Source organism: Diadema antillarum, unplaced genomic scaffold (genome assembly GCF_040938485.1).
Source record: "Diadema antillarum isolate AM-2024a unplaced genomic scaffold, OU_Dant_1.0 seq00000442_RagTag, whole genome shotgun sequence".
NCBI classification, from domain to species: Eukaryota; Metazoa; Echinodermata; class Echinoidea; order Diadematoida; family Diadematidae; genus Diadema; species Diadema antillarum.
Genome location: NW_027271417.1, coordinates 1,839,547 through 1,867,358, shown reverse-complemented (window position 1 = coordinate 1,867,358; position 27,812 = coordinate 1,839,547). Strand labels below are relative to the sequence as shown.

Genomic DNA, 27,812 nt, shown 5'->3' with positions numbered 1-27,812 from the left:
GGTAACTGAACAAGTATTTCATATTTCCTCATTGACTCCACCCTATTACTATGTTCAATGGCCCAGAAATATGTGGGCGATAATTTGTGCGGTGTGATTTTACAAAGGGTTATGCACTTGTTAATCGTATTCCCGACCCCTGGGTACCTGGGGGATGGCCAGGTCTCGCATCGAGTCGCCTTTTTAGGATGGTACAGTAACCAACCTGGTTACAGTCAAGTACCCGACAGGCTGGGCAATAGTTGAGTGGAAATCCCTGGCCAACTCCCTGACGGACCATATTTGAGGCACTCAAAAAAAAAAAAAAAAAAAAAAAAAAAATCCACAACTAAATATCTGTCCTTAAACCCCGGTACATTCCTAACCCACCTGGACAAGATAAATGAATTTCCCCAAACAAATCATGGTATATTCTCTCCTCACAAAACTCAGCATATTCCCAACCGACCCACGCTACAAAAAGAAGAAGAAGAAGAAGAAGAAAAAAAACTGAAATCTCTTCCCACTTTGGATGCAAGTTTTGCCTAAACCTGGATACCCTGGGATCACATCTACCCCTAATTTTATGCATTCTGCAGAGGAAATTCATGACATGATCAATGATATAGCTCAATATACACTCGGTTTTCAGTAAATAAAGTTTGGTCTTCTGGTGATGGAGTGTTGGTAGGGTTCTCCAGGCATGACAGGAGGAAGTGCAAGAAGCTCAATACAACTTTTTGGTCCCAATGATACTCAGGAAGTGCTGTGAGAACTGAATACTGCCCATATGCTCTGAGAAAGTTACAGCCATGCCAACCATCTATAAACTGTGAAATAAGACTGCTGTATTAAGTAAATAGGGCTAGGAATGGCTGACACTCATCCCTATTCCTAACCTTCACACCAATCTATCAGATTAAAGTGACTACCATAAAATTCATGAACTTTGTGGACTGTAGCAACAGCATTTCAGATCTACACCGTAATCTAATTGAAATATATACTAGATATTTTAACTATTTGAGAAATGATGTGCAATGCCACAGACACTGTTCCCACTAATGACATACAGATTACATCCGAAAACTCAATAAAACCTATGGCACTTTGAATATGCCTCTCTGCACCGTAACTATAGGCTATCTTACTTGAATTACTTGATACATGAGTTTCATGACTAGCAATGATATCTCTACTACAATAGAAGAATGTAAGGGATAAATGTATGTGGAGTTCACTACACTGCAAACTATCTATTCATAAACCTGCAAACTGTCATCTACTATGTTATCTAGTGTATATCAAGGCAATAAGAGCAGTATTACATTCCCTTAATACATGACCTAGTGCATGAGAACTTTTCTCATCAGCATTTGATTATTTTAAAATGCATGAGGCATAAGCCCAAAATATGCAAGGTGAGACAATTTCACCTTCATTCTTAACATGCAATGAGTTATAAAAGCTTGCATTAATCTCTTCGGAAAGATATTTTTTGCCACACTTTATACCTAAAGGCGAACAGTGTGATAACATCAGCAACCACTAAGATAGCTATGTGTTTCACAGTGCTAACAACGGACGGGGAATAAAGATTGGAGTAGTCTTCTCGCCGATGCAGAAAGTCAAGATGTACAGCTTGCATTTGGAAATAAGTGACCAGTGCCATGGCCACATGAAACATCTGGTGGCCATGTCCCAGAATATCAAACTTGCCTGGCTCAAGTTTCTGTGGGTAGGGTGCTGCAAAGAAGAAGACACTGGGGGCGATAAGAACCACCTGTAGGAAGTGAAAGTAAAGGGCACGGTCCAGGGGTTCATCTGTGAAGAGGCTCCCAATCAGGCGGTGGTAGATGGGCATGATGATGAGCACGTAACCCGCCCCAACTGAGCCCAACTGCCACAGCTTCCGTGCAAACGGGTATGGGCGCTTGTAGCGGTACTTGGCGTAACTGCAGCAGAAGCATACCATGTAGCAGAGGAACAGCAGCGTGGGCATGAAGAATGGCTCTGCCCAGTTATAGAAAGAGGGAAGCGCTGAGAAGTGGATGTGAGCCAGTGAGCCACCAAAGCCATATATACTCATACCGAGGTAGTCAATGAACCAACAGGTGTAATGCGTCAGTTCACTGTGAGAGTGGAAGAGGTGAGCCACAGCACTCATGAGAGGATAGGTACAGCAGCTGGCACAGAAGACAATGAAGAGCAGTGCGTAGGGATCATTATGAAGATCTAGAGGAGCACACAACTTGAGTGACTGGTAGAATAGGATGGAGAAGGCTGCTGCATGCGTCCAGACATTCAGACTCTCATTATGCACCTCCATGAAGCTCTTGGCATAGTAGGTTAAGGCATGGTGTGGCTCCCGGTAACCATACTGAAAAGAAAACAAGAAAAAATAGGTTGTTCATTATAAAACTGCATGTCTACAGTAATGCAAATTTAAATTCAAGAACATACAAAATTACAATCACAAAATTACAAATCAGCAAATTGTGTTTGACAAATGGCATTGGTCAAAGGATAGACAGCCCCCTTGAAGAAGGGTTTCTTGTCATTGCATCCATTCTTTCAAAATAGGATCATGGCCTGAAAGATTAAATGAACTTTAAATAGCATCTTAAGACCTAGACTGTCTGTTAAACCCACAAATGTAAAAACGCCCACAAATGTAAAAACGCCCACAAATGTAAAAATACATCGCCCACAAATGTAGAAAATCGACCACAAATGTAAAAATTTAACATCGCCCACAAGTGTAGAAAATGCCCACTAATGTAGAAATGATTTCAAACATCGCCCACAAATGTAAAAACGACAAGTACTATAGTACTATAGTACGTTGATATAAAATAATAGACTCACTTCTCTAGGATAGCAGTGCACTTCTTGTAAAATAATGTGTACACGTGTACGGAGACGAGTGCGTGTGTGTGGGGAGTTCGGCGGGGGAGATGTGTGTGCATGTGTCTGTCTGTGTGTTATGGTGTGCTCCATGCATCAACTCAAATATTGTCAAATCTGCCCTAGCGGCCACCTGTCTATAATGGCCACTGAAAAAAACCCCACACAAAATTGCTGTATCATAGACCCTTTATATAGTGGTCACCTACCTAATAAGGCCAGTGGCCACTCATTTTGAGTCCCAAGGTGAATTCTATTAAAGTCTGCATACAGTATCATATAGCTGCCATAAAAATGTAAAATGAACTGTTAATTCAGCCATTAATGTGTTGGCTTTTACGTTCATTGCATGAATTCTACGGAGTCTTAGCTCAGCCATAATCACACAGACATAATTGCCAAATGCAGATCTTCACCATGAAAAGCTGTCTTACCACTAACTTGACTAGACCTACATGTAGGCTTCAGTAATGTCGCTCTGAATAGATGCTACAAAGGCAAAGACAGCTCCTAACAACATCTTAACAAATTACAAGTATACAATTACAAATTCTGGGAAAACAACAACAACAACAACCCAACATAATCATATTATGGGACCACCAATGTTATCTTGTTATAAAACCCAATACCTCTTCATGAATGTACTGAAAAAGAGTTCGGTAACTACAGCAGAGCTGCGCTACAATGACCCGCATACACGAACTCGGCCATGTAAGGGATAACTACTGTAAAAGTGGATATTTTCGTGCTACTAATTTTTCACTCTCAGACGGGTAAGAAGGGTGTTTCATGTTTTTAATTCCGCAGAATGAAAGCATAATTACTGGAACATATATATGGCAAGCAAAATTATATGCATCCTTTTATTTTTGTGCTAATTTCTGGTTGCGTGAAATGCGTGAAAATTTCAACACCACTAAAATTTCCACTTTTACAGTACATGTACCTTGGTAATCGAACGCGTGCTCTGGTGGAGGCACGGCCAGGTAATTGTGACCTTTGACCGTGCAAGGAATTTTGGCCCGAGCCTGGCACTGCTATCGTTCACAAACTATTTGATCAGCGCCAGGCCTGAGCCTGGCCCATGCCTGGCACTAGCTTACAGCAGTGCTAAAATAGTCAAAGCCTGGGGCAGGCCACTTTGGCTAGATTCCATTCATAAACTCAAAATTTTACGACTTTGCTCGGGCCTTGCTCAAGCCAGAAAGCTACTGAAACAATCATACAATCAGGGTCACTTTTCTTTCCCAGTTGGAACTTTTTTCCCTTAAAATGCTGGTCTTCAGAAATATCACTTGTAAATGGTAATTTATATCATACCTTACAAACGTAGTTCAACCTATAACTAAAGAGCATGATACTACAATGTATGTTGCTTGCTTTGTATTTGGCATATCAAAGGCACAAAGCTTGTTCTACATATGAATTTGATGAAATTTCTTCTATTTTTCGTTTACTTGACTTTACTGACACATCTACAATGTATCTTAAAACTAGAGCACTCGCACTCGAGCACATGTATCCCCTGAACCCGTCTTCTATACCCCATCTGGATTACTTTCTAGGCGAGAATGTTGTATAATATGGCAACTGTCGCAGGATACAATAAAATCCGACAAGAAATGAGGCTAGTATAACAGCACATACAAGGAATATGACATATCATCCTATAAAAGTTTGAACAATGAGAGGGCTGGCAATGAAAACTTTGTTGCCTAGAATAACTCCCCATAAATCTCCATAGCAAGTCTGAATAAAATCCGACAAGAACTGTGGCTTATAGAGCATACAAGAAATGTGACATGGCCTCCAAGTCGAAACACTGAGGGTGCCGTCACCACAAACTGTTGTGTCCTTCACGTAGAATGACCAGCCATACACCTCTTTAGCAAGCCTGAGTAAAATCCAGTAACAATCAAGTTATTGCCTAAATAAGCATGCATTTTTGCAAATTTTGACATGATCAGGGTGACCTTTGACCCTGTAAAAGGTGGAACAGTGAGGGCAGTATTATCAATCTATTGTAGGTGTATAGATTTGACTATGATACATTTACATACCAAACTGGGAAAAAAAAATGGTCAAGAAACAAGGCCAGCGTCGCAAACACACGCAGACCCTGTTACATTTACCTTTTCATGTATTAAGACGGAACAAGCGAGGGCGCCACCACCAAAAACAATATAGCCATTTTCATTTCACTATCATGCACCTTTTTGACAAATTTGAAGAAAATCTGACAAGAAATGTGGCTGATAGAGCACACACAAGAAATGTGCATTGACATTCAAGTCGGAACACTGAGGGCGCCGTCACCACAAACTGTTGTGTCCTTCATGTCTAAATGACCACCCATACACCTCCTTAGGAAGTCTGAATAAAATCCGTTGAGTAACAATCAAGTTATTGCATAAATAAGCACTTTTGCAAATTTTGACATGATCAGGGTGACCTTTGACCCTGTAAAAGGTGGGACAGTGAGGGCAGCATTATCAATGGGTATAGGTGTATAGATTTGACTATGGGTGCGTTCGAGCGCTCTAAAGCCAACCAAAGCGAACTGAACTAAAGCGTATCGTACCGTACTGTGCCAGTTTGGGAGCGTTCAAATGCTCTGTGGAGAAAGCGTACCTCTCGAGTTATTTTTAGAAAAGTTCACGCTTGTTTGTAGCAAGAAGGTCATTCACCTTGCGCTTGACCTACTTACAGCTGTCCCGAACAAAGAGAATGATGTTTTTGCATTGTGACGTATGCGCATGATACGCGCATGGTTTACAACAAACTTTTGGTACGTTTTGGTACGCTTTTGGAGCACATCGGGAAGTGGTCCACTTTTGGCTCGGTACAGTACGGTACGGTACACTTTAGGAGCGTTCGAACGCTCCTGTAGCGCGGTACGGTACGGTACAGTTCACTTTAGGAGAGCGCTTGAACGCACCCTATGATACATGTACATACCAAATTTGAAAAAAAATCAGTAGAGAAACAAGGCCAGCGTCGCACAGTCGCCACACACAGGCAGACCCTTTTAAATTTACCTTTTTCATACAATGTTGTATTCATCAAATACAGACGGAACAAGCAAAGGTGCCATCACCAAAAATGATAGGCGTCTTTGCTTTACCATTTATACACCTTCATGCCAAATTTGAAGATGATCGAAGAAGAACTGCAGCCAGTAGAGCGCTCACAAGAAAATCTCTGCAGCGGGCTGATGTGGCGCAACGAGGCCAAATCCATAGTATCCTCCGAACTCTGTTCGGGGGATACAATAAGTGAATTTGAATACCATGACATCTCACTCCAAATTTCGATCTCACATGGGGCTTTTTGGGGGGTCTTTTTCTATACCAGCCTTTCATTTATGGTGTACACTTGATAACAATGCTACATTGTAGTGTCAAGCAACTGCCACAGAGGAGACACTACAAGCATGTAGGATAATATTGTACTGTGATACACAGATCAAATCATTTCCCTATTAGGACCTAAATCATGGCAAGGTTGAAATAATGATTGAGGGTTTGGCATTACTATGCCTTTGGTCCAACAGTGCTTCTGGGGAAAAATGTACTTTAATTCAAGCGATAGTCAATGCCTACAAATATTTGCCTTTATCTGCAGCAGGAAAATACTTTTTATAAAACTATGTACACTGTAGGTAGACATAAGGCCAAGTAAAAAAAGAAAGCAGTTTCTCGTCCGGGTTTTTTGAGCAAGGCGATGAGGGAGGTCCTTACTATTTGATATCTTACTATTTTTTCGAGGATTGTCAAAATGAAAGTAATATGTGTTTCTCGTCCGGTAATTCTGAGAAAGGTAATGAGAGAGGGCTTTACTATTTTCTATATCCAATTTATGAAATGAAATATCACTCTGGTAGCTGTGTTATGAAAGACCAGGTCCCAAGTGTACGTCTTGCCTGCACTCTGTGCATTTTCAAACAAATAGATATATGTTCCATACTTGAAATGAAACTTCATGCATGCAGATATACATTTGCTTTTACTTTCCACTGCAGATGTCAAGGGAAAATGACCATCTTAATACTGGTATTTAGTGTTGTAATGGCATTTCTGATACCAGTGTACTTGCAATTCTGATGTATTGTGCTATTAATTGAAACAGGTATAAAACATATTTTTCAACAAATGTACGACTGAAATAAATTCCATGATATTCAAAACACTGCGTTATTTATCATTGGTGTTTGTGACTTTTTGTGTCCACACAGCTGGTAATGTACGTGTATCTGCATCTCTTCACAGTACAATTGTAGCACATTCCACTGGAAACTGGCTTGTACAATTGCAGATGGATGTCAAAATGATACTGATATGGCATTATAGCATTAAACATTTAAAGATGTTTCTTCATGTTCTAAAAAGACATTTGATAATCACTCATCATTTGGATGATGAATGATTGTATACCACACTACAGGTGATACGAATCACGGCCGTGTCCGTGAATTTACATCGTAAAGAAAAGTATCCCGCAGAAATACGAGACAAACCAGAATCCGCGGAAAAGTCATTTATTTTGTAGATACACCCATTTAATAATTCTACATTTGCTGGAAAAGCGCATTCATTTTCTCTTCAAAATAGAACAATACATCGCCGGCAGATGCAACGTTACAGAGCAGAGTGTACGGGCCTCTACACATTCGAATGTGTTCATACGTGCGTGCAGACAGCTGACAGACCAGGGGATGGGGACCCTGACAGCTACAGACACGCATACGCGGCCGGCACGGCCACTGCACTGGCACCGTACCTTCCGACACTGCACACACATGCACATAGTCACAATGACATGAAAATGTATACAAACTCGATACAATCCTCACAAGCATTTGTACAGTACAATTCATCCGCTTAAAATATGAGAAACGGGGAAAAATACGAACAATGCGCGAAATATGCGTGGAATATCAGCGATTGTTCGCAGTTAAGTTGCCACTATCGCGTTCACAACGTACCGAGTGCGCTGTACATCACAGCCCAGGCCCGCCCGCGCCCAACCAACTACAGTTCGACTGCTTTTATCGGTAATTCCTTCTTGCCGAGCTCGCAGTGTGAAATGCATGCGTTATTACATACGCACTACGGAAGCTACAGTCTGTACAGCTATACTACAGCTAAGTAGAGGACGCAAGGCGTAATTAGAAATGAGACATCACGATTGGTAGGTGAATTGTCGATTTTTTTTTTTCGGCGGCCGAAAAAATAGTAAATATCAAAAAAGTCGATGCGGCAACTGAAAATCGATGCGGGCGGGGAGCGGGCTGGGACGAGAATTATGAATTTCTTGGTATTTTCAGCGCCATTTTGAAAATAGTAAATAGTAAAAACATCGATGCGGCGGCCAAAATCGATGCGCGCGAGGACGAGAAACTGGTTTCTTTTTTTACTTGGCCTAATCCTGTCTTTGCAATTTAATGAGTTATTTTGTTTTTCCTCTTTATAAATCTGAGGGCAGTATCTTGATCCTGTCCTACGGTCTCTACATGTCTCTAATCTATTGAGACCAATGTGTACGGGTGAGGCGATTGAAGGTACTGTTTACCATCGGGAGCAGTGATTTAAAAAAAATGTTCCGAGATATATCACATTTGATGCATATATGTGTAGGTCAGTTGTATATCACAAAACATCCCAACATGTAAAAATTTCCTAATCAAGCGTAAAACAAAGGAGATATCACAATTTTTCTGACTAAACCATTACTGTATATCGTAATCAGTTTAGTCTAGAATCCTTTTTATTAGAACTATTGTTTACATTTTGTATGTTCAACAATACTACAGACATTGTAACATTGACATTTAAATTCATGAAATTCTTCCGTCAAGATGTTTTCATTGCAACTGATTGACAAATTGCCCTACATCGATGTAAATAAGCTCTGAATTGATCAGTGTTTTAGTAGTAGCCACTATAGAAAATCATGGACGTACAAGCTTGTACATACTTGAGCAGGATTCAAACCTACGACCTCCTATCCCGATCACCGCACAGGCATCATCTCCACTAGACCACCGAGCTTTCGCCCGACAGCAAGTGTTAGTTCTAATCCTTACAGCATCCAGTGGGTACTGTTCATTATTCAAATTCATTAAATTCTTCCGTCGGGATGTTTTCATTGCAACTGAATGACAAATTGCCCTACATAGACATAAATAAGCACGGAATTGATCAGTATTTTAGTAATAGCCATGATAAAAAATCATGGGCATACATACATCACTCGAGCAGGATTCGAACCTATGACCTCCTGATCACCGGACAGGCGTCATCTCCACTACACTACCAAGCTTTCGCCCGGCAGCAAGTGTTGGTTCTAATCCTTAAAGCATGCAGCGGGTACTGCTTTATTCTTCAAATTCATGAAATTCTTCCGTCGAGATGTTTTCATTGCAACTGATTGACAAATTGCCCTACTTGTACATCTGTACATCGACGTAAGGCAGCACCTGCTGCTACCCGGTGCATGCTATAAGGATTAGAACCAACACTTCCTGTCGGGCGAAAGCTCAGTGGTCTAGTGGATATGACGCCTGTCTGGTGATCAGGAGGTCGTAGGTTCGAATCCTGCTCGAGTATGTATGCCCATGATTTTTTTATCAGTGTCGATGTAGGGCAGTTTGTCAATCAGTTGCAATGATAACATTGACATACTGATTCAAATTTTTACATTGGTTGTTTCTATCCCTAAATCACATTACTGAACTATTTTGAAACTCTAAAGCTGAGTTTTTGTTTCATCTGCAAATGGTAGATACTGCCTTCAATACTATCTTTGGCAAATCCATAGTACTATACCCAAATAATCTCAAATGATAAACTGTTAAACAGTTTAATCATTTGAGATAATTTTGGTATACAGCTGCCGTTTGTTTGGTACCATTTAGAAGATAGGTATCACAATTTATGTACGTAAATAAAATCACAATATGTACAATGTAGTACTGTGGTATTAAAAAAAGTAGTTGGTAGAAGTTTAAGGACAAGTCCACCTACATGTAGATTGAGTGAAGGCAACAATATTACCTGTAGTAGAATACATCAGTGAAAGTTTGGGGAAAATCGAACAATCCGTTCAAAAGTTACACATTTTTAAAGATAATAAAAAGTTTTGGTACCTCAAAAGTTTCCCTGAATTTCCTTGTCTTAGTTTGTGTTTCAGGTTAAAGTACCTTTCATATAACTAACACTGTGAGACTTACTCGCCCCAAAGTGCTCTCATGTCTTAGTAATCATGCAATTAACTGCGACCAGCAGCCCCATACGCATAGTGACCAGCAGCCCCATACGCATAGCGTAATGGGGCTTCGCACTGTAGCATTTAGGATCATGACAGATTTAGTATCGCGGGTAAATATCATCTTAAAATCCAAAACTTTCTTCAATTTGAAGACTTACCAGTTAAGTTGAAGTATTGAAAACAGGCTTCGGGCAACGTTTGGTTCTGCCAATAGTCCCTTTCTGTTCGAATTGATGACTGAATGTGACTCAGTCGAGAGGACCTTGGGAGAGCTACATACACTGAATACTACAGCCAGTGCATGCGAACACATCACATGCGCACAAATTTCAAATCCATGAACGGATAAGATAAGATAAGATTTCCAGATAAAAGAAGGCCGGATAATCGAGGTCGAACTGTATAGAGGCTTGCAATGCACGTGTGACTCAATCAAGCGTGGCACGCGTGTGTCTACACTGCTAGAATCGCGCTGATTGGTTGTTGATTCTGTGTCTGGCCTCGTTGCGACCGACGTAAATCTGGGCAAGACCCGTTCCAGATTTCTACGCTACGGCAGGCTGCCCGCTGTTACTATAGTAACATGTCGATTTTGCGCACGGACCACAATTTCTACGTCTGTGCTGAGGATGCGAAAACCGCCTATTATGGCTGTGTGAAGGAAATAATAACAAAAAAACGCACATGGACCTTCCTTTCTGAATATTTGTTCACCATATCACTGCAATTGTGACACATTTTTTTGTTTTGTTTTGTTTTGTTTTTTTAATGGGGTTTTGAGTGAACTGCATGAAATTCATGCATCCTAGCAGGGTAGATAACCCTGCATTGGTTCCTGACCAGATTTGGGGGTCTTACGGTGATATCGGTCGCAAGGAGGCTCTGCTAGCACTAAAACGAGCACATGAACCCCCAATTTTTACAAATGTTCTGCATTAAGTAACCCTTCTTCTACAATTTTAATAAAGTTTCGTAAAAATGACATGAGTTTTGAATGTCCAGCATGACATTCATGAACCCCTCCTAATCAGGGCACCCACAATAGGTACATAACCAGATTTTGGGGTCCTATGACGATTTCTATCATATGCGGGGTGCTGCCAGCACAAAAACTAGCCGACGAACCTCCACTTTTTATCATTTTTCTGGAATAAGTAAACCTTTTTCTACAATTTGGTAAAGTTTTGTGAAAATTACATGGGTTTTGAATGTGCAGTGTGAGATTTATGAACCCACCCTGTCAAGGCATCCCTGCAAAGGTTCCTGACCAGATTTTGGGGACTTACGATGATGTATGTCACATGGGGGCGCTGTTAGCACAAAAACGAGCACATGAACCCCACCTTTTTATTGTTTTTCTGGAATTAGTAAGCCTTCTTCTACAATTTGGTCAAGTTTTGTGAAAATGACATGGGTTTCAAATGTACAGCATAAGTTTTATGAACCTTGTCCTTTAGCTCACCCCTAACAGAAAACGTCGATGAGAACGATTTGAGAGATTTCGGTGTTTTCTGCCACGTGAGGGCGCTGCTTGCTCGAGAATGAGAGTGTAAACCCTAACTTTGAAACGTTTTCCTCGTTTTGGGTACCTTTTTCAGCAATTCTTGCAAATTTTGAGGAAATAACGTGGATTTTGAAAGAATTATGGGGATTTAAGTTTGTCAAGATGACTAACTTTACAAGATCCTGTAACGCTATCATTTTGGTACAGGACGGCAGATTAGTCATATTCTTCAAAGTCCCGTAGAAGAAAAACAAGCACATGAACCTATGGTTTTATTTACATATTATTTGGGCTTCGGATGGGTCAAAGTGACGGTATGGAAAGTTTGAAGAAGATGACATGGACTTCACTTTAACTGAGGAATGTCCTTAAAGGACCCTTCATAAACATAAGGATTGAGAAAATGCAACAATATTAGTAGAACACATCAGTGAAAGTTTGAGGAAAATTGCACAATCGATTCAAAAGTTATGAATTTTTTAAATTTTTGTGTTGGAACCGCTGGATGAGGAGACTACTACAGCTTGTGAGTCATATGCGTACAACAGTATAAAGAAAATGTAAAAGAAAATTCAACATATTTTCACTTTTTTGGCATAATAAAAGTGCACTTGACTTGCCTCTTTCTAAAGGCAGGGGGAATAATATTACCCATAACATTTGTCGGTAACGAGTCAGGGGAATGTGTACCTTTTTCAAAAGATGGAATTTTGTGAAATTCTCTTTATATATTCCTTATATTGTTGTACGCATGTGACATCTAAGTTATTCATACACTGCAGTAGTCTTCTCATCCAGCGGGTACTGCACAAAAACTTCAAAAATTCATAACTTTTGAACGGATTGTCTGATTTTCCTCAAACTTTCAATGATGTGTTCTACTAAATATTGCTACATTCTCTCAATCCTTATGTTTATGAAGGTGAACTTGTCCTTTAAAACCCCATTACAGTACGAAATATTCTTCCTAGGCACTGACTACAGTAATAAAAAATTTCATGCAGTATGATTGAAACTAGAGTGGGGGTGGGAGGTTGGGGGAGGGGGCACCATGCTCATTTCAACAAATGAGCACCGACGTACATTTTATTTCATGGATGGCAAGTTTGCACTCATGCAAGCAGGGTCTCGGCATGGATTACCAATGATCAGCATCCTTTGTGGTTGCCATTGGTTATTGTAAAGGTTCAGTAAAACATAATTCTGTTGGGTTTTTGTGCCATTTTCTTTGAAACCATTACTACAGTAGGAAAAATAGGGGTTTCTGCGAAGGCACAAATAATGCCACTCTAAACAAACTGTGGCTGTAGTGACATACCATGAATGCTGTATACAATGTATGTGGTACAGACAGGTGCATGATGGTACATGTACAGTTAGCTGTGACATTAAAGAAACATGCTCTCCGGCTAATCGAGTATTCCGCTTAATCAGGTAAGAAATGCTCTGCCTGACACTATTTAATTAAGCAGTGTACTGTACTCTACCATTTTGTGTCATTTCCTTCCTTGCGTTCATGGCTGATTTTGCCAGCCATGATTGATGTGGAGTGACTGCATCAAACATACTAGTCTTTTTTGGTAGTGCTAATAATCTAGCACGGAAGTTGAAATCATACCTTAGTTATACTACGGCTTTATCTTGGCTACTATAATGCTTCTGTTTGAAGTATCTTGCTGCACAATCTTGTATCTTGTGCAAAATTTATGACTCAATAAAGCTAAATGCCCTGGTAGTAAAAAAAGGGCACACTTTGCAGTCAAGTTGATCCAAGCAACCAGATTGTCCTTTGTGTCTTCACCCAGTCTCTAAATTGGGCGCAGGTGTGTTATCTTCACAAGCAATCAAATTACAGTGTTGCACTGGACCTGGGCTTGTGCTGGTGTTGAACAAAGTAATGGGGCATTGCCACTGAAGGGCTCAGTGGCAAAAGGTCTCTTTTGGCTCTTGACTACAAGTACATGTACATGTTCATGTATTTCAGTCACATGTAAAACAAAGATTTTCAACAAATAAGTGCTGGAGACATTAAAAGAAATATTCAAGTGGGCCCCTTAGGAAAAATGACACCAATTTACAGGATGCATGTCATGAGAATGACACTTATGAGTCATACAGCCCACGAGTTACACAGCCCACAAGTCATACAACCAACAAATCATACAGTCCACTAGTTATACAGCCCATGAGTTCAACACTTGAAGTGAACAAAGCCCACGAGTTTGACATCAAGTAAAAGAGGCCAACAAGTTATACAGAGCATAAGTTCAACACAAGGCAAATAAAGCCCATGGATGAGTTTGACACGTAATGCAAAAAAGAACACCAAACCCCCCCCCAAAAAAAAAAAAAAAAAAAAAACCAGGCTCATGAGACTGACACTATGCAAAAAAAAAAAAAGCTCATGAGACAGACATTACGCAAACAAAGCCCACGAGACCAACACTACGCAAGAGGCTCACAAGACTGACACTAGACACAGAAGGCTCACAAGCCTGACAGGATTTACAGCACCATCTATAAAACAAGTAAGAGTGAGTACTGGTATAGGAAGTCCCGATAGTGGCATAAGGAAGAAATGAAATAATTTGAATATGCTGGGTTGATTTGAAAAAAAGTTTGAAAGGCTACTCTTCTCAGAAATTCTCTACAGAACTGACAAATTAATGTTGCTTCAATTGCATAATGAGAAGGTAGGACTGCAGACAAGAATACATTATCATCCCAAAACATTCATGAACATGCAAATTATGGGTTGTCAAGCAATATTGCAATATATACATGTACCATACTGCCAGTGTTTTCATTATTTTCGGCTGGGAGTGATAGGGAACACTGATAATGACATGTTCATACGTAGTTACATGAAGATCAGATACAAAGTCAATGAATTATGATGTAAATAAATGTAAATGCAATCGTCTACCAAGGTATTTGTAATGATTCTGGAAAAGAAGATGCATCCATGAAAAGAGCTGTTTACTCCTTTAAAAATGTATTGTTATGAGGAGAATAATATTACAAACACAAGCCACAAATTCAGGATGCATCGCTGCGATATAAAAAGCTTTGATCAATTGAATTTTTAAAAATTAATTGGTGACAATGTCGCTTCCTGTAGCGTGACAGAACTGGCTCCTTATGCAACACCTGCAAAAATATATACTTGCAAGTTGTCATTGATAGATTGCGCTGTTGAATTATTTACAATCTTGTGCTCAATGGTGTGATGAAAGTACACACCGTAGTACGGCGTATGTTATTTTCCCCTTTTATATCATTAGTGCAACACCCTCTACAGATACAAGTACTTGTAGTTGTATAGATGGCACTGTTCATCCCGTTGGTCTCGTGGGCCTTCTTTGCCTAGTGTCAGTTTTGTGAGGCTCTTTTGCGTAGTGTCGGTCTTGTGGGCTTTGTTTGTGTAGTGCTGTTCTCGTGAGCCCTTTTTAAGTAGTGTCGAACTCATGGGCTTTTATATTCCTAGTGTCAAACTCATGGGCTTTGTGACTCGTGGCCCTACAATGAATAATGTCGGTTTCATGGGATGACCCCAATTTACCAGCCCATACCACACTATACGCTCACCATTCCTGTACAACCAATCTGACAGAAACCATATTTTGCCTAAGATATTGATATCAATCAACATTTTGGTCAATCCCTTGAACAATTTCTAATATCATGATAATTCATCATTTACGTGATTTATTGCATCATGATGAAATCTGGCATTCAATCCTACGGTGTACGTAGTTCCATTTTAAATATCTTAATAGCAACTCAATCCTTGGCTTTTCTGTCGGTACCTTGTCCACATAGAGCTTCCCTTGCCTCTCTTCATGAATTGTACCATCATATATGCCATCCAGTCATTATATTTGACAAAACCAACAACAACAAAATGAAACAAAACAGGAGACCAGGGGAAGTTGTACAGTACTGTCAACATATGGTATCTACTGAAACAACTGATACAGTTTAGTCGGCCGTATCAACACAGTCACTGATCGTGATTTACGTTGTTGCTGTAGTAGCAATGGCTTGGCTAGGTTCGTGCAGTAAAACAATTTTTTGAAAATTATCCCAAAACTAAGGGCTCCGGTGGAATCAACTTGCATTTGCATTCAACAAATCATTGATCCTGTTGGTCCTTCTAAGGTAAAATATGAAATGGTTAAAAAAAAAAAAAGAGCTGTATAAATTTGCAAAACTTTACACTTGATTTAATAGAAACGAGGTTGTGTGTATGTGCTGTTTTGCCATCTCTTAGCTTTTACACTGCAATCCTGTGATCCTCTTTGCTTGGCTGTGAGACAATAATTCTGCAGTTTGTAAGTCCAACAAATACCTCAGAGCATCACTCACTGGCCAAGCTGAGTGTAATGACACATCTCTGCTTCAGTGCAGGTTAAATATTAACTACTGAAAAGTTGACAAATAAATGGATAACCAGCAGGCTCAATGTGGGTGTAGATCATCTGAAAAGCCATTTTGGTTTCTACAGATCACCCTACATTATCAAGGAAAACTATACCTTTCATGCAACTTGAGTGTTTTAGCAAATATTTGAATGTGTCTACACAGTTTTTGAGTTTTTTTTTTTTTGAGTTTTTGAGTAAAATTGTTCAAAGCAGCTGAAATTGATAACTCTTGAACTTTGACTGGCTTTACAATCTTGTAAAGGAACACAAGACTTGTGTTCCTTCTCTTGAGAAGGAACACAAGTCTTAAATTGCACTTCCACATCAAATTCAAGATGGCTTTAATAGGGGAAAGTCAATGGTAGAGGTTTCTTCAAAATCAAACCTAAAAATGACAATGTTCTTGAATCTTACAACCTTGTATAATGGCTTTAAGGGGGAAGGTATTGCAGTTGCTACAATAGCAACCCAAAACACAATTTGCAACTGTACTCTATGGTCTTGGGGAACATATTGGTCTAATCATTACTATGCACAGGGCTTGGAAACGATAATTATGCTTGTTTGTAGGTAAAAATAAAACAACTGTTTCTTGTGCAGCAAAAAAATTCAGCAATGGGATACTGTACAACACATGCTGACTCTGATTAACAAGATACAGTACAATGCATTCACAGTGTAGCCACAATTTTTCCTTTGGTTCTTATAAGTTTAGACATTAGAAATGATAATTATGTTTTTGTTTGTTAGTAAAACACGGAACTGTCTTTGCGCATTTAAAGAACCTCAGCAAGGGGGTGATGAACATTCTGACCCTGATCAACAACGTAGTCAAGATGTAATGCATGCATCCACAATCTTTACTTTAGTTCTTATAGGTTTAGACCTTACCTTCACAAATGGTTCCTGAAAGATAACCGGTACTTCCTCTACACTTCTTGTATTAAAGCTTGCAGACCCCTGGTATCCATCCTTAGATGCCCCTCCAAGTAGGCGACGAAAGTTGACATTTTCCCACATGGTCACTGCGTCTCACAACTATTCCAAGATGTCCGCCAAGGTCTATGTAATCAAGTAGTCACAAGAAAATAACAAGGATACCCGTAATCACATTGTAATTACTAGAAATAGTTAAATGTTGTTGAATATCAAGTCTCACATTACTCAGTTTACAATGAAGTTTGTAGGGGCACACTTGTCTTGACAATATGAACAATCATGATACCAGTAATCATAAATGTACAGCATTAACCCTACATTTACATGTTCTTATACTAAATTTAAATCACAACAACTTCTGCAGCTGTTTTCTACTTTATATAATTTATGCATGCTTTGGGCTTGGTCATAATAGTACATAAAGGGAGGTCATGAGCCCTGATACTTTGCCCAGGACTTCCAGATGGATTATTCTGTACTGTAACTATGTTTCTTGCCATGTCAGATCATCTTTACAATGGACATGAGATACTTTCAATTTGATAGTATTCACGCATTCATCCTTACTTAGCAACTACTGTAGAAGCAAGATTTAAAGCTTTGAAATAATCATTGTTTGGTTAGTTGTCAAGAAAGTAGGTTACGGCTGGAAGAGTAAACATAGAAAGTCCACCTGTCTTGAGATTATTGACTGGCAAGCCATTTCAACAAGTACGGGAATGAATGCCCCTGAAGAAAACAAAAATCAATATGTTGCTCTCCATTGAAAAAACACATACTTGCAGAAACACACCCTTGCCAGTATGAATGCTTCATCTGCTTGCTTCACCAAAGCAATATCTGTGGGAAGGCTGGCTACTAGAAGGTCCCACTCAGACACTCCTACAATGAAGTCAGCATACCACATAAAGAGCTATATATGTATGTTGATACTAAGTACTGCAAAGTGCAATTGTGATTTAAATGAAAATACAAGGACAGTTGCACTGTAAAGTTGGAATTCTGTGTATGCCAGGATTTTGTACCATACAGCAACAAGAATACAGTGTGTTGTGTATTCCATACTTGGATATAATGTCAACATAGCTGCTAAACCTGCACTACAAAGTGTAAATGAGACTGACCATGACCATATTTTCAGAGGAAGTGTTGCATGGCCATTGGTGTTTTTTTCCCCCTCTTTTTTTTTTTTTGGCGGTTGTAAATTGTTTAGATGATATTGCATAGAACTATAAAAGACAACCAGCAACATTGATATCACGCCATACATGTAACTATGACAGAAGTGTGATTTGTCAAACACATCACATACAGGCAGGTTTCAGTGTACATTGTAGAAATGTAGTGTGTAAATTCCTGTCACGTAAGTCAGTCATCACTGACTTCTTCTCATCCTGTATACTACAATTGTGTACAGGGTTTTTTATTTGCTGATAATAATGAGTATGACTCAAATTGGAAACAATACAGAAGAACTACAAATTAATAAACATTTCGGCCAGATATAATCAAAATGAGAGCATAAACACTCACACACACACACCACACACACACACACACACACACACACACAAACACACATAATGGTTTAGTTCTCATTTCAGTGCCAAAAAATAGATGGGCAGTTGAAAAGCAATATCCATGGCACAAGACTTGTGAAATGGCTTTGGGATGTACACCATGGAAGGTCATGTTGGACAAATAAAGAATCTTGTATCATCACTTTCCTTACATTCTCACTATCTTGCAATTACGAGGCATCAAATTACTTTTTAAAACTAGTAAAGCACTCTGAGAGCGCAGACCTCCCCCAAGCAGCTACTTTCCACTGATGATCTTGCTCTTCCCAAAGAGATTTTTCTCCTCTCCACCACTGGGGAAAAGTTCTTCTTGGGCTCTTCATAGAGATCAGTGATTTCCACCCACAGGTATGTACATGCTGAAAAATTGCCCGATTTCCCAATAAAGAAATCTTTGTTACATCATAAACCCTCAGCTGTGCGGCGTGCCTCGCCTTAGCAGAAACTAGAGCACGCGTTTGAAAACCTAAAAAATGCACAGCTTGAACTCCCAAGTTCATTGACCCTACCTATCAAAATATAAAGAATCCTTCATAAATTCCCATAAAATTATCAGATCACTACCAAAATGTAATCATTTGTTACTTGTGTCATTCTCAACCTTTCCTGTAAGTTTCATTCAAATCTGATAACTACATTTTGAGTTATTTTGCACACAGACAAACAAACAAACAAACAAACAAACCAACTGTAACGAAAACATAACGTCCTCCCTTGGTTGAGGTAATAAATTCAACATATATACGTAATGTATTACATAGTATACCTGTACCATTTGGGGAGTCTGGAGTGATTGTTGTCTTTTTTTTCATAGTGTACATTGTATACACTGTACATCTCTACGGTACTGTTCACCTTGAGATTGCTGGAGAAAAATTGTACGACACTGTACATAGATGTGCACATGTCATTAAAAAAAAACTGCCAGGTCAGTCATAATCCTCTCTGCAATCTCTGCTCATGATTGCCATGCGACAGGAAATTTAACATGTCTGTATACTAGCGTAATATGCCGAAGTCCATTACTACTGACTTCAACAACATCTTCATAAGTCCTTCCACAATGAACTCTCTATGACAGTATGTTTCTTTTTGCATTGTAATGTATTGCAAATGTAAGACCAATTTTGGGTGACATGTCATTAAGGCAAGAAATATTTTGGTTATGAAAATTTGGAAATTGTGTATTGGGCATGCTAAATCAAAAATAATGGAGAAACAATATTTCACTTTAAACTAGATTTCCTTATTCTAAAAGAAAAACATACAGAATATGCAGCGAATAATTTTCCTGGTCAAGGACCACGATAAATTCCAAAAATTTATACTTGTATGGAGCTGTTGATTACAGTATGTACTAAAGGATGTGAAATTACGAAAATCATTTGGACTTCCCCTTTAAAGGGTGTGTACAGTTCTGGTCGAGGTGAAGATTTAGCTTTTAACGTTTTGTGAGATATTCAGAAACCACTTTATGAGATGTCAAAGAGCATGCAATTCGAAGGGGTATCAAAAGTTAATTCGATGAAAATCGGTTTTGAAATGGCTGAGATATCCAAAAACAAGGTGAAACAAAGAGGTACTAATAAAGTTGGGGCATGTCGCCTTTTATTATCACTTTTTGGGATATCTCAGCCATTTGGAAACCAATTTTCATCAAATAAATGCTGAATCCTTCTAAAATTATATGCTATTTCATATTTCGTAACAGGTTTTTCATTATCTCACTTAGGAATGTTCATAACATGAATCCCTACCTCAACCAGTACTGTACAGTCCCTTTAAAGTACATGTAGGGTAGGGTCATACTTTGGGTATAATGTTCGGGAATGTATGCAAAACATGGGCACAAATTTATTCCTTAAATAATAAAAGTAGACTGATCTGCATGTGGCAAGTCTACTCTGCAACTTCAACTTCAACTTCAATTTTATTCAAACCAAGCATATACAATGTATTTAGATTACAGGAATCACAGATCTATACAAAAATTTAGGAGTTACAATTTTGTAAATATGAATGGTTTGAGGGCCCCTTAGGAAGCAAGACTTGTGAATGGGGCCCTTAATACAAAGTACATAATTTGTATCATTGAATGTTGCTCATTGTGCCACTGAGTCCCAACTTATTCAATAAGTTGGGACTCAGTGGTACAATGAGCAACAGGCAATGATATCAAGTGATGAGCAAATCATATATTACTTATTAGACTACGTGCAATCAGATTGGTCACAGAGACTGACTGCAGACCAAAACGTCATGAAGTATAAAGTACAATGTATACTGGACTGACCACTACTGTCGACTCATGTATTTGAAAGTTGAAAATTTCACTTTAGTAGAAAAACAAAGTCACATGTCTTCGAAAAAAAAAAATAAGAGAGGTCTTTAATACTCGTACCAAAGTACGCCAAGGCAATTTCATTAAAAAGGAGATGTCACATTCACATGCTGTATCAATCCGGTACATTTCATGGAGAATTTTCCGGTTAGGGGGACCCACTCCCAGCTACACAATGTACCAGCACTATCGTGTGATCAGAACCTCCCTTGCGCGATCTGCACGTCAATGCTAAAAATTTGCACTCTTTTATTACTGAAATCAGGCCTAATCTGATCAACGAGTCTATCATGTGTTTTTTTTCTTCCTCGTAAAGCATCAAGACAAAGTAACGTAACTGAGGAATGAGACTAACCCACCACTTGATTCAGTCAAGTCACCAAGCACATGCCAAACAGAACACGTGGTGCGTTATGTTTGCTGACTCACACCTCCTTGATACCAAAGCGCGTGTTACAATGTATGCACATCATGCTTAGCAAGTGCTGTCAGCTGGTTTTCGCCCGGACAGTGCAGAGCCGCATCACCGCGCGGATTAATATCGCCTACATGAGATCGCGAGCTGCCTGATCTACAGCAAATATCACAGTTGAATATGTCTAAAATCTCCCCTTATTTGATATTTTGTCGCTTTTCGGAAGTCTGCTCATCATTACACATACCATTACATGTTCAGTTACCAATCTTTTTCCTTCCATCTTCATGATTTTGCGTTAAAGGGTTTATATGACTCGTATAAACTATGACGTACTCAACATCAAAGACGTAAGAAAATGACTGTGCAGTAGTTGTCTAAATCTCTATATTTTGAGAAATATGAGTAAAAGTAGAATAAAAGGTGGGAAAAGAAAGATTCCTCCATTGTTGCTTATATTTTATGAGTTAAAATTGACCCCATTCAAGCTTAAAATAAGAAAACATACAGCTAGAGAGACACGTAGTACTTCCATTGACATGCACACAAATTCACCGAGCAGAGTTCACAAATCCAGTCCGCGACGTCAGGCGAAATGTCCGGCTTTCTTGATGAATTGGGGGTATTCAGGCTCTACCAAAACGCCGCATTTCTGTGACCGCTTTGTATCTTCTAGAATAGCTCAAGTGACGGAACGTCACGGAACGTGGCCTCATTACAGTCTATGACTTCTGAGCTTCTCATTGATGTCTAATTGAAAAAATTGAGCCTTCGCTTTGAATTTCTACTTTAAGAGGACTGTCTAGAACCTACCGGTAGGGTGTCTGGTAGATTTTTGCAGCTGGAGAAATACAAGTCATTTCACATAAAAACATATATATCCATAATGTCTATAGTTAACATAATATGTGCAAAATTTCTCATCATATTCATAAATAATGGTGAAGTTATGAGCAAATAAAAACAGGGTATTTTTCATCCTCATGCTATTAAAACCTTGGCGAAAAAGTGGGTCGCGAGCGTAATGAAAATTCACTGTCAAGCGCACTCCAGTGGGCAGTGCTATTCGCTGCGTTCACATTCAAAGCGTGCGTGTTTCTAAGGCTAAGCGCGCATCCTTGTCAGCTAGCACACACCTATTCAGCTAGCTGTGCGAGGCCCGCTTCCATCCCGCGGCACGAACTTGTACTTGCACTCGCACGCACTGGTTTTCTCTGTGATGTCATACAGTATACGTGCATGCCAGCAATACTCAGTACATATATGCATGGTACCGCGCTATCGCACTAACTACCGTACTGCACTTATGGTTAGCTGGGAAAATATAACATGGAAAGTGAGCAACCGAGGTCGTATACAGAAAAATTTCTTGGTCCGGAGGAATTTTTACTCATTTTTTACATTCACGGTTCTCTTCCATGAGAAAGGATTCCATGAAGCTAGTCGCACCGGTACAGTGTAGTCTCCGCGGAACATATTCCCGGCCACAGACCAATTTGTACACAGGTTTACAAGACCGATGACCCATTCTAGTACAGTAACGTATCACAAATGTCAGTCTAACAGCGCGGCAGAGTAAAAGCGCACACAGTAGTGGTGCATGTGCGTCGCTATAGCTTTTGGTCTACAGATTACGTGGAGATGTGCACATGTACTCACATTACGTACCGGCGGTGCGCTATGCTGTGCGGAGGCATGCAAAACCTATGCATGCAAAACCGACTTGACTGTTATGGAGCTTCGCGTAAGTGTGCGCCGTAACCATGAGTCATGGCGTGTAACTACATGTCTAAGACTTGTAGGCCCCGCCTCGCTTAGTTCGCTGATGCTGTTACTATGCTGACAAGGGTATCTTAATCGGTATTTCGAAGGTTCATCCCGTGGAATAAGCGAAAAACCAATGCTATTTTTGGATTCAGCACCATTGAATCCTCCTACACCACCACGGCCAGTTCCACAGTCAGACAGAACTGCTGAGTTATGGCGATGTTTAGGTTTAAATCTGAATTTAGGTAGCAATGCGTCTTGATATCTGAACTCGGCCTAGGACGAGAAGAATGAGACCACCACAAGCTTTCATATGATACCAAATTTATGGGGATTTGTTCCAGGGATGAACCCACGAAAATGCCTGAAAGGTGATTTTAAGCCAAAATTGTGGGTCCACTTTTTGACCGAACGCGCGCCCTACGTTTGCCCATTGCCAAACACGCACTGAACGCATCTGGTAGTCGTAAGTTTATTTGAAAATGCTAACAGTTGTTAGCGCTTTTGCAACCAAAATGTGACTTCCGTGATATCAAATTTGTATCGAAGATAATATGATAGATTTCTCTTATTGTAAAAAAAAATGTTTTGAAGTAGTTTTGGGTAATTCCATTAAAAAGGGTCCCACTAGTTAAATGCCCCTTCCATTTGCTTCATATTGTCATTGCTTGAAAATTACATACCCTGAATCAATTTTACTTCTGAACACTCTTATTCAGGTAGGTATCTTCCTTTTCAAAGTAAAATATAGAAATTGCTTCTTCAAAGTTCCACATGAATTTTGACAAAAAGTGCAAAATCACAACGTTTTTGAGCAAAATTGAGTGACATTTTACCGTAACACCAGTTAGACAGATTTACAGCTTGTTTGAGGATTAATCTCTATTTTAAGGGGTCAAAAATGATAAAAGAAAAAAAAATTTTGAACACTATTGATATAATTCATGCATCAATTGATACACATTTGCGCATGTAAATCCCAAGAAAGACGTTTTACGTGTAAGTTTTGGTGTCCCCATAATTGCTTACACGAGAAACCTTAATTCATGAGTGTGGAATCCATATTAAGGATCAGTGTTGAACTGTTTGTTGCTATTTTGGCAGCAATCACATAGTTTAAAAGATTTCAAGAGAAAATTGGGGTAAAATAAATAAATTTGAAAAAAAAAGACCAAATTATAATTTTCACACATGGCTTTGGTGTCCCCCTAAATATTACGTCGGGGCACAGTGATAGCTAATCTTTTGTGTCTTATCACAACAATAATTGCTCCTCATTGGCATATTTTACAATGTAGAGCTCTGTGGTTTCTTTGTAAAACAGGTATCAAAAATTGACCACTCTATTAATTTGAAAAAAAAAAATGCAAAAATAATATTTGGTGTCCCCCTTACACGAGAAACATTGAAGAATCTTTTTCCTGGCCAAAAATAGGGGTTGTGTCATTTTTTCAATAGTATAGTTAATTTCTTACTTCAAAATAATCACTTCTATTGAAACAAACATAGAACTAGTTTGAATTATGTAGTAATATGCCAAAATGGATGGTTCACCGTGTAAGGGGGACACCATGGTGTCCCCTTTACATTGTGAACCAGTTTTTCCCCATACACTGCAATTTGGTGTGCTGACTTCAGGTGACTTCACTTTCAGTTTAGAATATTAATTTTCAGTCAGTTTTCAAGGGACTTACTCAATATGAATGTTTTTTAAAGTTATGTTGAACAAAAATATGATTTTCTGATTTTATTGGCAAAATAGGCATGTCACAAAGTGGGTCCCTATTTTATGGAATTACCCTTTTATGTTGTGTAAATGCATATAGACCTAGGTCAAAGATGACTTGTGAACTCGCGACTTGTGCGTGAATTTTGAAGGGATGACAAAGCGCATCGCGCTACTGACGCCCTACTACCGGGCTACCTACACGACAAATGATCTGTTGATAGTTTACATTACTTTATTTATTCTTGATACCCACTAAAATATACGACAAAGAGTCTCATAAAGACTAACTACACGCAGCCGCTGTCGTGAAGCGACAGCGGCTGCACGTCTATTCCTTCGCAGACGTTATTTTTCAGCGGTGGGTGTGCGTTTCCTTCATGAATATCTTTATTAATCGTGGAAAACTAAAATATAAGGAATCCCCGTAATCTATGATAATCATTCAATAATCGGTATGCGATTTTTTGTTTGATTACGTCAAAAACTCACCGAAATCTGTGGCTAAAGTCAGGTCTGTAAACGTCCGTATTGCTTCACTCCTCATCTGCGTGTTATTTGAATGGCATTCACTCTCCTATACTACAACTTAGCTAGTCGGGGCGGAAGTGATGAGCTAGCTATAGTTGGGATGACTCATAAAAAGGTCAAATCATTGCCGGCGCAGCACGCGCGGATACGAGTGCTGTAGCTTTATGTACGTAACACATAAAACGCACGGGCGCACAAGCGTACGTAAAACGCAACCACTTCCGGTTCCGTATGTGTGGTAGTTTGTTGATTTTGTGAAGCTCTCGAAGGAAAAGATGCCACCGCACAATCTACTCCGAAAAATTCAACAATAAGGTCTGGATACCAACAAAACGCCGAATTCAACTCAACCATCAGGAAAATACGCTGTAGGTGAGTGGTAAAAATTATCTTACTCTTAAAATCAAACAAAATAAAAGGCATTTTAAGTGATTTTGCCGTCAATAGTGACGATCGTTTACAACGTTTAAACACTAACAGTAACACATGTCAGACTGCTGTGCTTCGCACAGCGGTCTGATCGGGCTACATAAAGACCTGATAATAGACATTTGATATAGAGAGGTCTACCCCCTCTAGAATAGATACCTATTGAGTATAAACTTAACGCTGAAACATCATGACATACATACAGGTAATGCCAAATGGTTAGAGGAGACACACCTTCATTTTACCCCAGCAGGCACCTTATGAGTATGACATCTAAATCAATTTGAAGTGTAACGTTAGACCTCTGTCTGGCTCTGCTCTACTCTAGAACATCTCGCGTTAACTAGGCAGGTGTTACTATTGGGCTAACTGCGACAGCCGCCACACAGTGTGGCGGCTGCGCCGTGCTCCCATAAAAGATCTTCATGTTGAACAAACGGGTGCCTTTGCGGCGCTATATTTCCTTAAAGGACAAGTTCACCTTCATAAACATAAGGATTGAGAGAATGTAGCAATATTAGTAGAACACATCATTGAAAGTTTGAGGAAAATCGGACAATCCGTTCAAAAGTTATGAATTTTTGAAGTTTTTGTTCAGTAACCGCTGGATGAGAAGACTACTGCAGTGTGTGAAAAACTTAGATGTCACATGCGTACAACAATATAAGGAAAATATAAAGAGAATTTCACAAAATTTCATCTTATGAAAAAAGTACACATTCCCCCGACTCGTTACCGACAAATGTTATGGGTAATATTATTCCCCCTGCCTTTAGAAAGAGGCAAGTCAAGTGCTCTTTTATTATGCGAAAAAAGTGGAAATATGTTGAATTTTCTTTATATTTTCTTTATACTGTTGTACGCATATGACTCACAAGCTGTAGTAGTCTCCTCATCCAGCGGTTCCAAAACAGAAATTTTAAAAATTCATAACTTTTGCATCGATTGTCCAATTTTCCTCAAACTTTCACTGATGTGTTCTACTAATATTGTTGCATTCTCTCAATCCTTATGTTTATGAAGGTGAACTTGTCCTTTAATTTTTCAACAGAAACTAAGTAGGAATACTTACATGGGTCGATGAAACCTAAATGACTATCATCGGCGACTGTTTGATGCATTTCATTGCTTGTGATGCACAAAATGATGTCTTATAAGCAGCTCACCGATGTTCACAGAATTCACAATCACTTGCACAAGCGCACAGAATACTTAGGAACTAACATAAGCGAAACTGCGGGGAAGCCGCCAGGATCGCGCCTGGCGGCGCGGTCTCCGGGGCTACTATTGGGCTAGATCGACGTGCAGTGCCGGCTAGTTGGCTATGTCTAACATGTTACTTGATCTATTTAATTTGTTCTCTTCTTGGCTTGCTAAAACTGAAGTACAAAAATCATTGGCATTGCTACTAGCCTGACCAGACACTGTGCTGTCGCCAGCGCTGCGTGTAGTTAGCATTGCTACTAGCACAACATGCGCCCACATACCAGCTACACTCCTACAGAGTACAGTAGACAATGGTGTGCTCAAACACAGGTTGTGTCGCGAATTGCAGTACTGCCTGGCGATCAACACTCTATTTATTGCAATGTACTTAGATCTAAACATTATTGGGTACCATATAATGGAGCTAGATAATCTATATCTAGCGTTAGACACCCCTAGTCTAGTCCCAGTCGTAGAAACAGAGTTCTACTGTTTACCTACATGTACTGTGTATGTGCGGGCCACTTGACTTAGATTTTACCCTCCTCACTTTTGGTATCACGAAACGTTATTTTGAGCACACTGTGTGGAGATCCCTGAATATTATATCTCATTCTTGAACTTATCTAAAATATTGTAAAATACACTCACAGATGTCAGGTTTCCTGTCCAGTTGGCGATAAAATGGTCGAAAACATCTGGCCAGTCGTGTTACCCGTAACTAAGTAAACTGGGAGCGGCCGCCAAGTACACACACACACACTGCACTCGACTCAAGCTCTCGCGCTGAAC

At 39.5% G+C, this 27,812-nt stretch overlaps 1 protein-coding gene across 1 annotated transcript; it reads right to left on the bottom strand.

Moving 5' to 3' along the window:
* Positions 1 to 307: 307 nt before the first annotated feature.
* Positions 308 to 27,812, bottom strand: LOC139732675 (membrane progestin receptor beta-like). Its single transcript, XM_071643530.1, has 3 exons — positions 27,672 to 27,812; positions 16,978 to 17,148; positions 308 to 2,359 (listed from the first exon to the last, which is right to left on the bottom strand). The coding sequence occupies exons 2-3, from the start codon at positions 17,104 to 17,106 to the stop codon at positions 1,454 to 1,456; spliced, it is 1,035 nt and encodes a 344-aa protein (XP_071499631.1). The 5' UTR covers positions 17,107 to 17,148; positions 27,672 to 27,812; the 3' UTR covers positions 308 to 1,453.

Coding starts and splice junctions, on each gene's coding strand:
- LOC139732675 (XM_071643530.1), bottom strand. CDS start 17,106: ATGTGGGAAAATGTCAACTTTCGTCGCCTACTTGGAGGGGCATCTAAG. Junction 2,360..16,977: donor TTCAGGAACCATTTGTGAAG/GTAAGGTCTAAA, acceptor TTTTCTTTTCAG/TATGGTTACCGGGAGCCACA.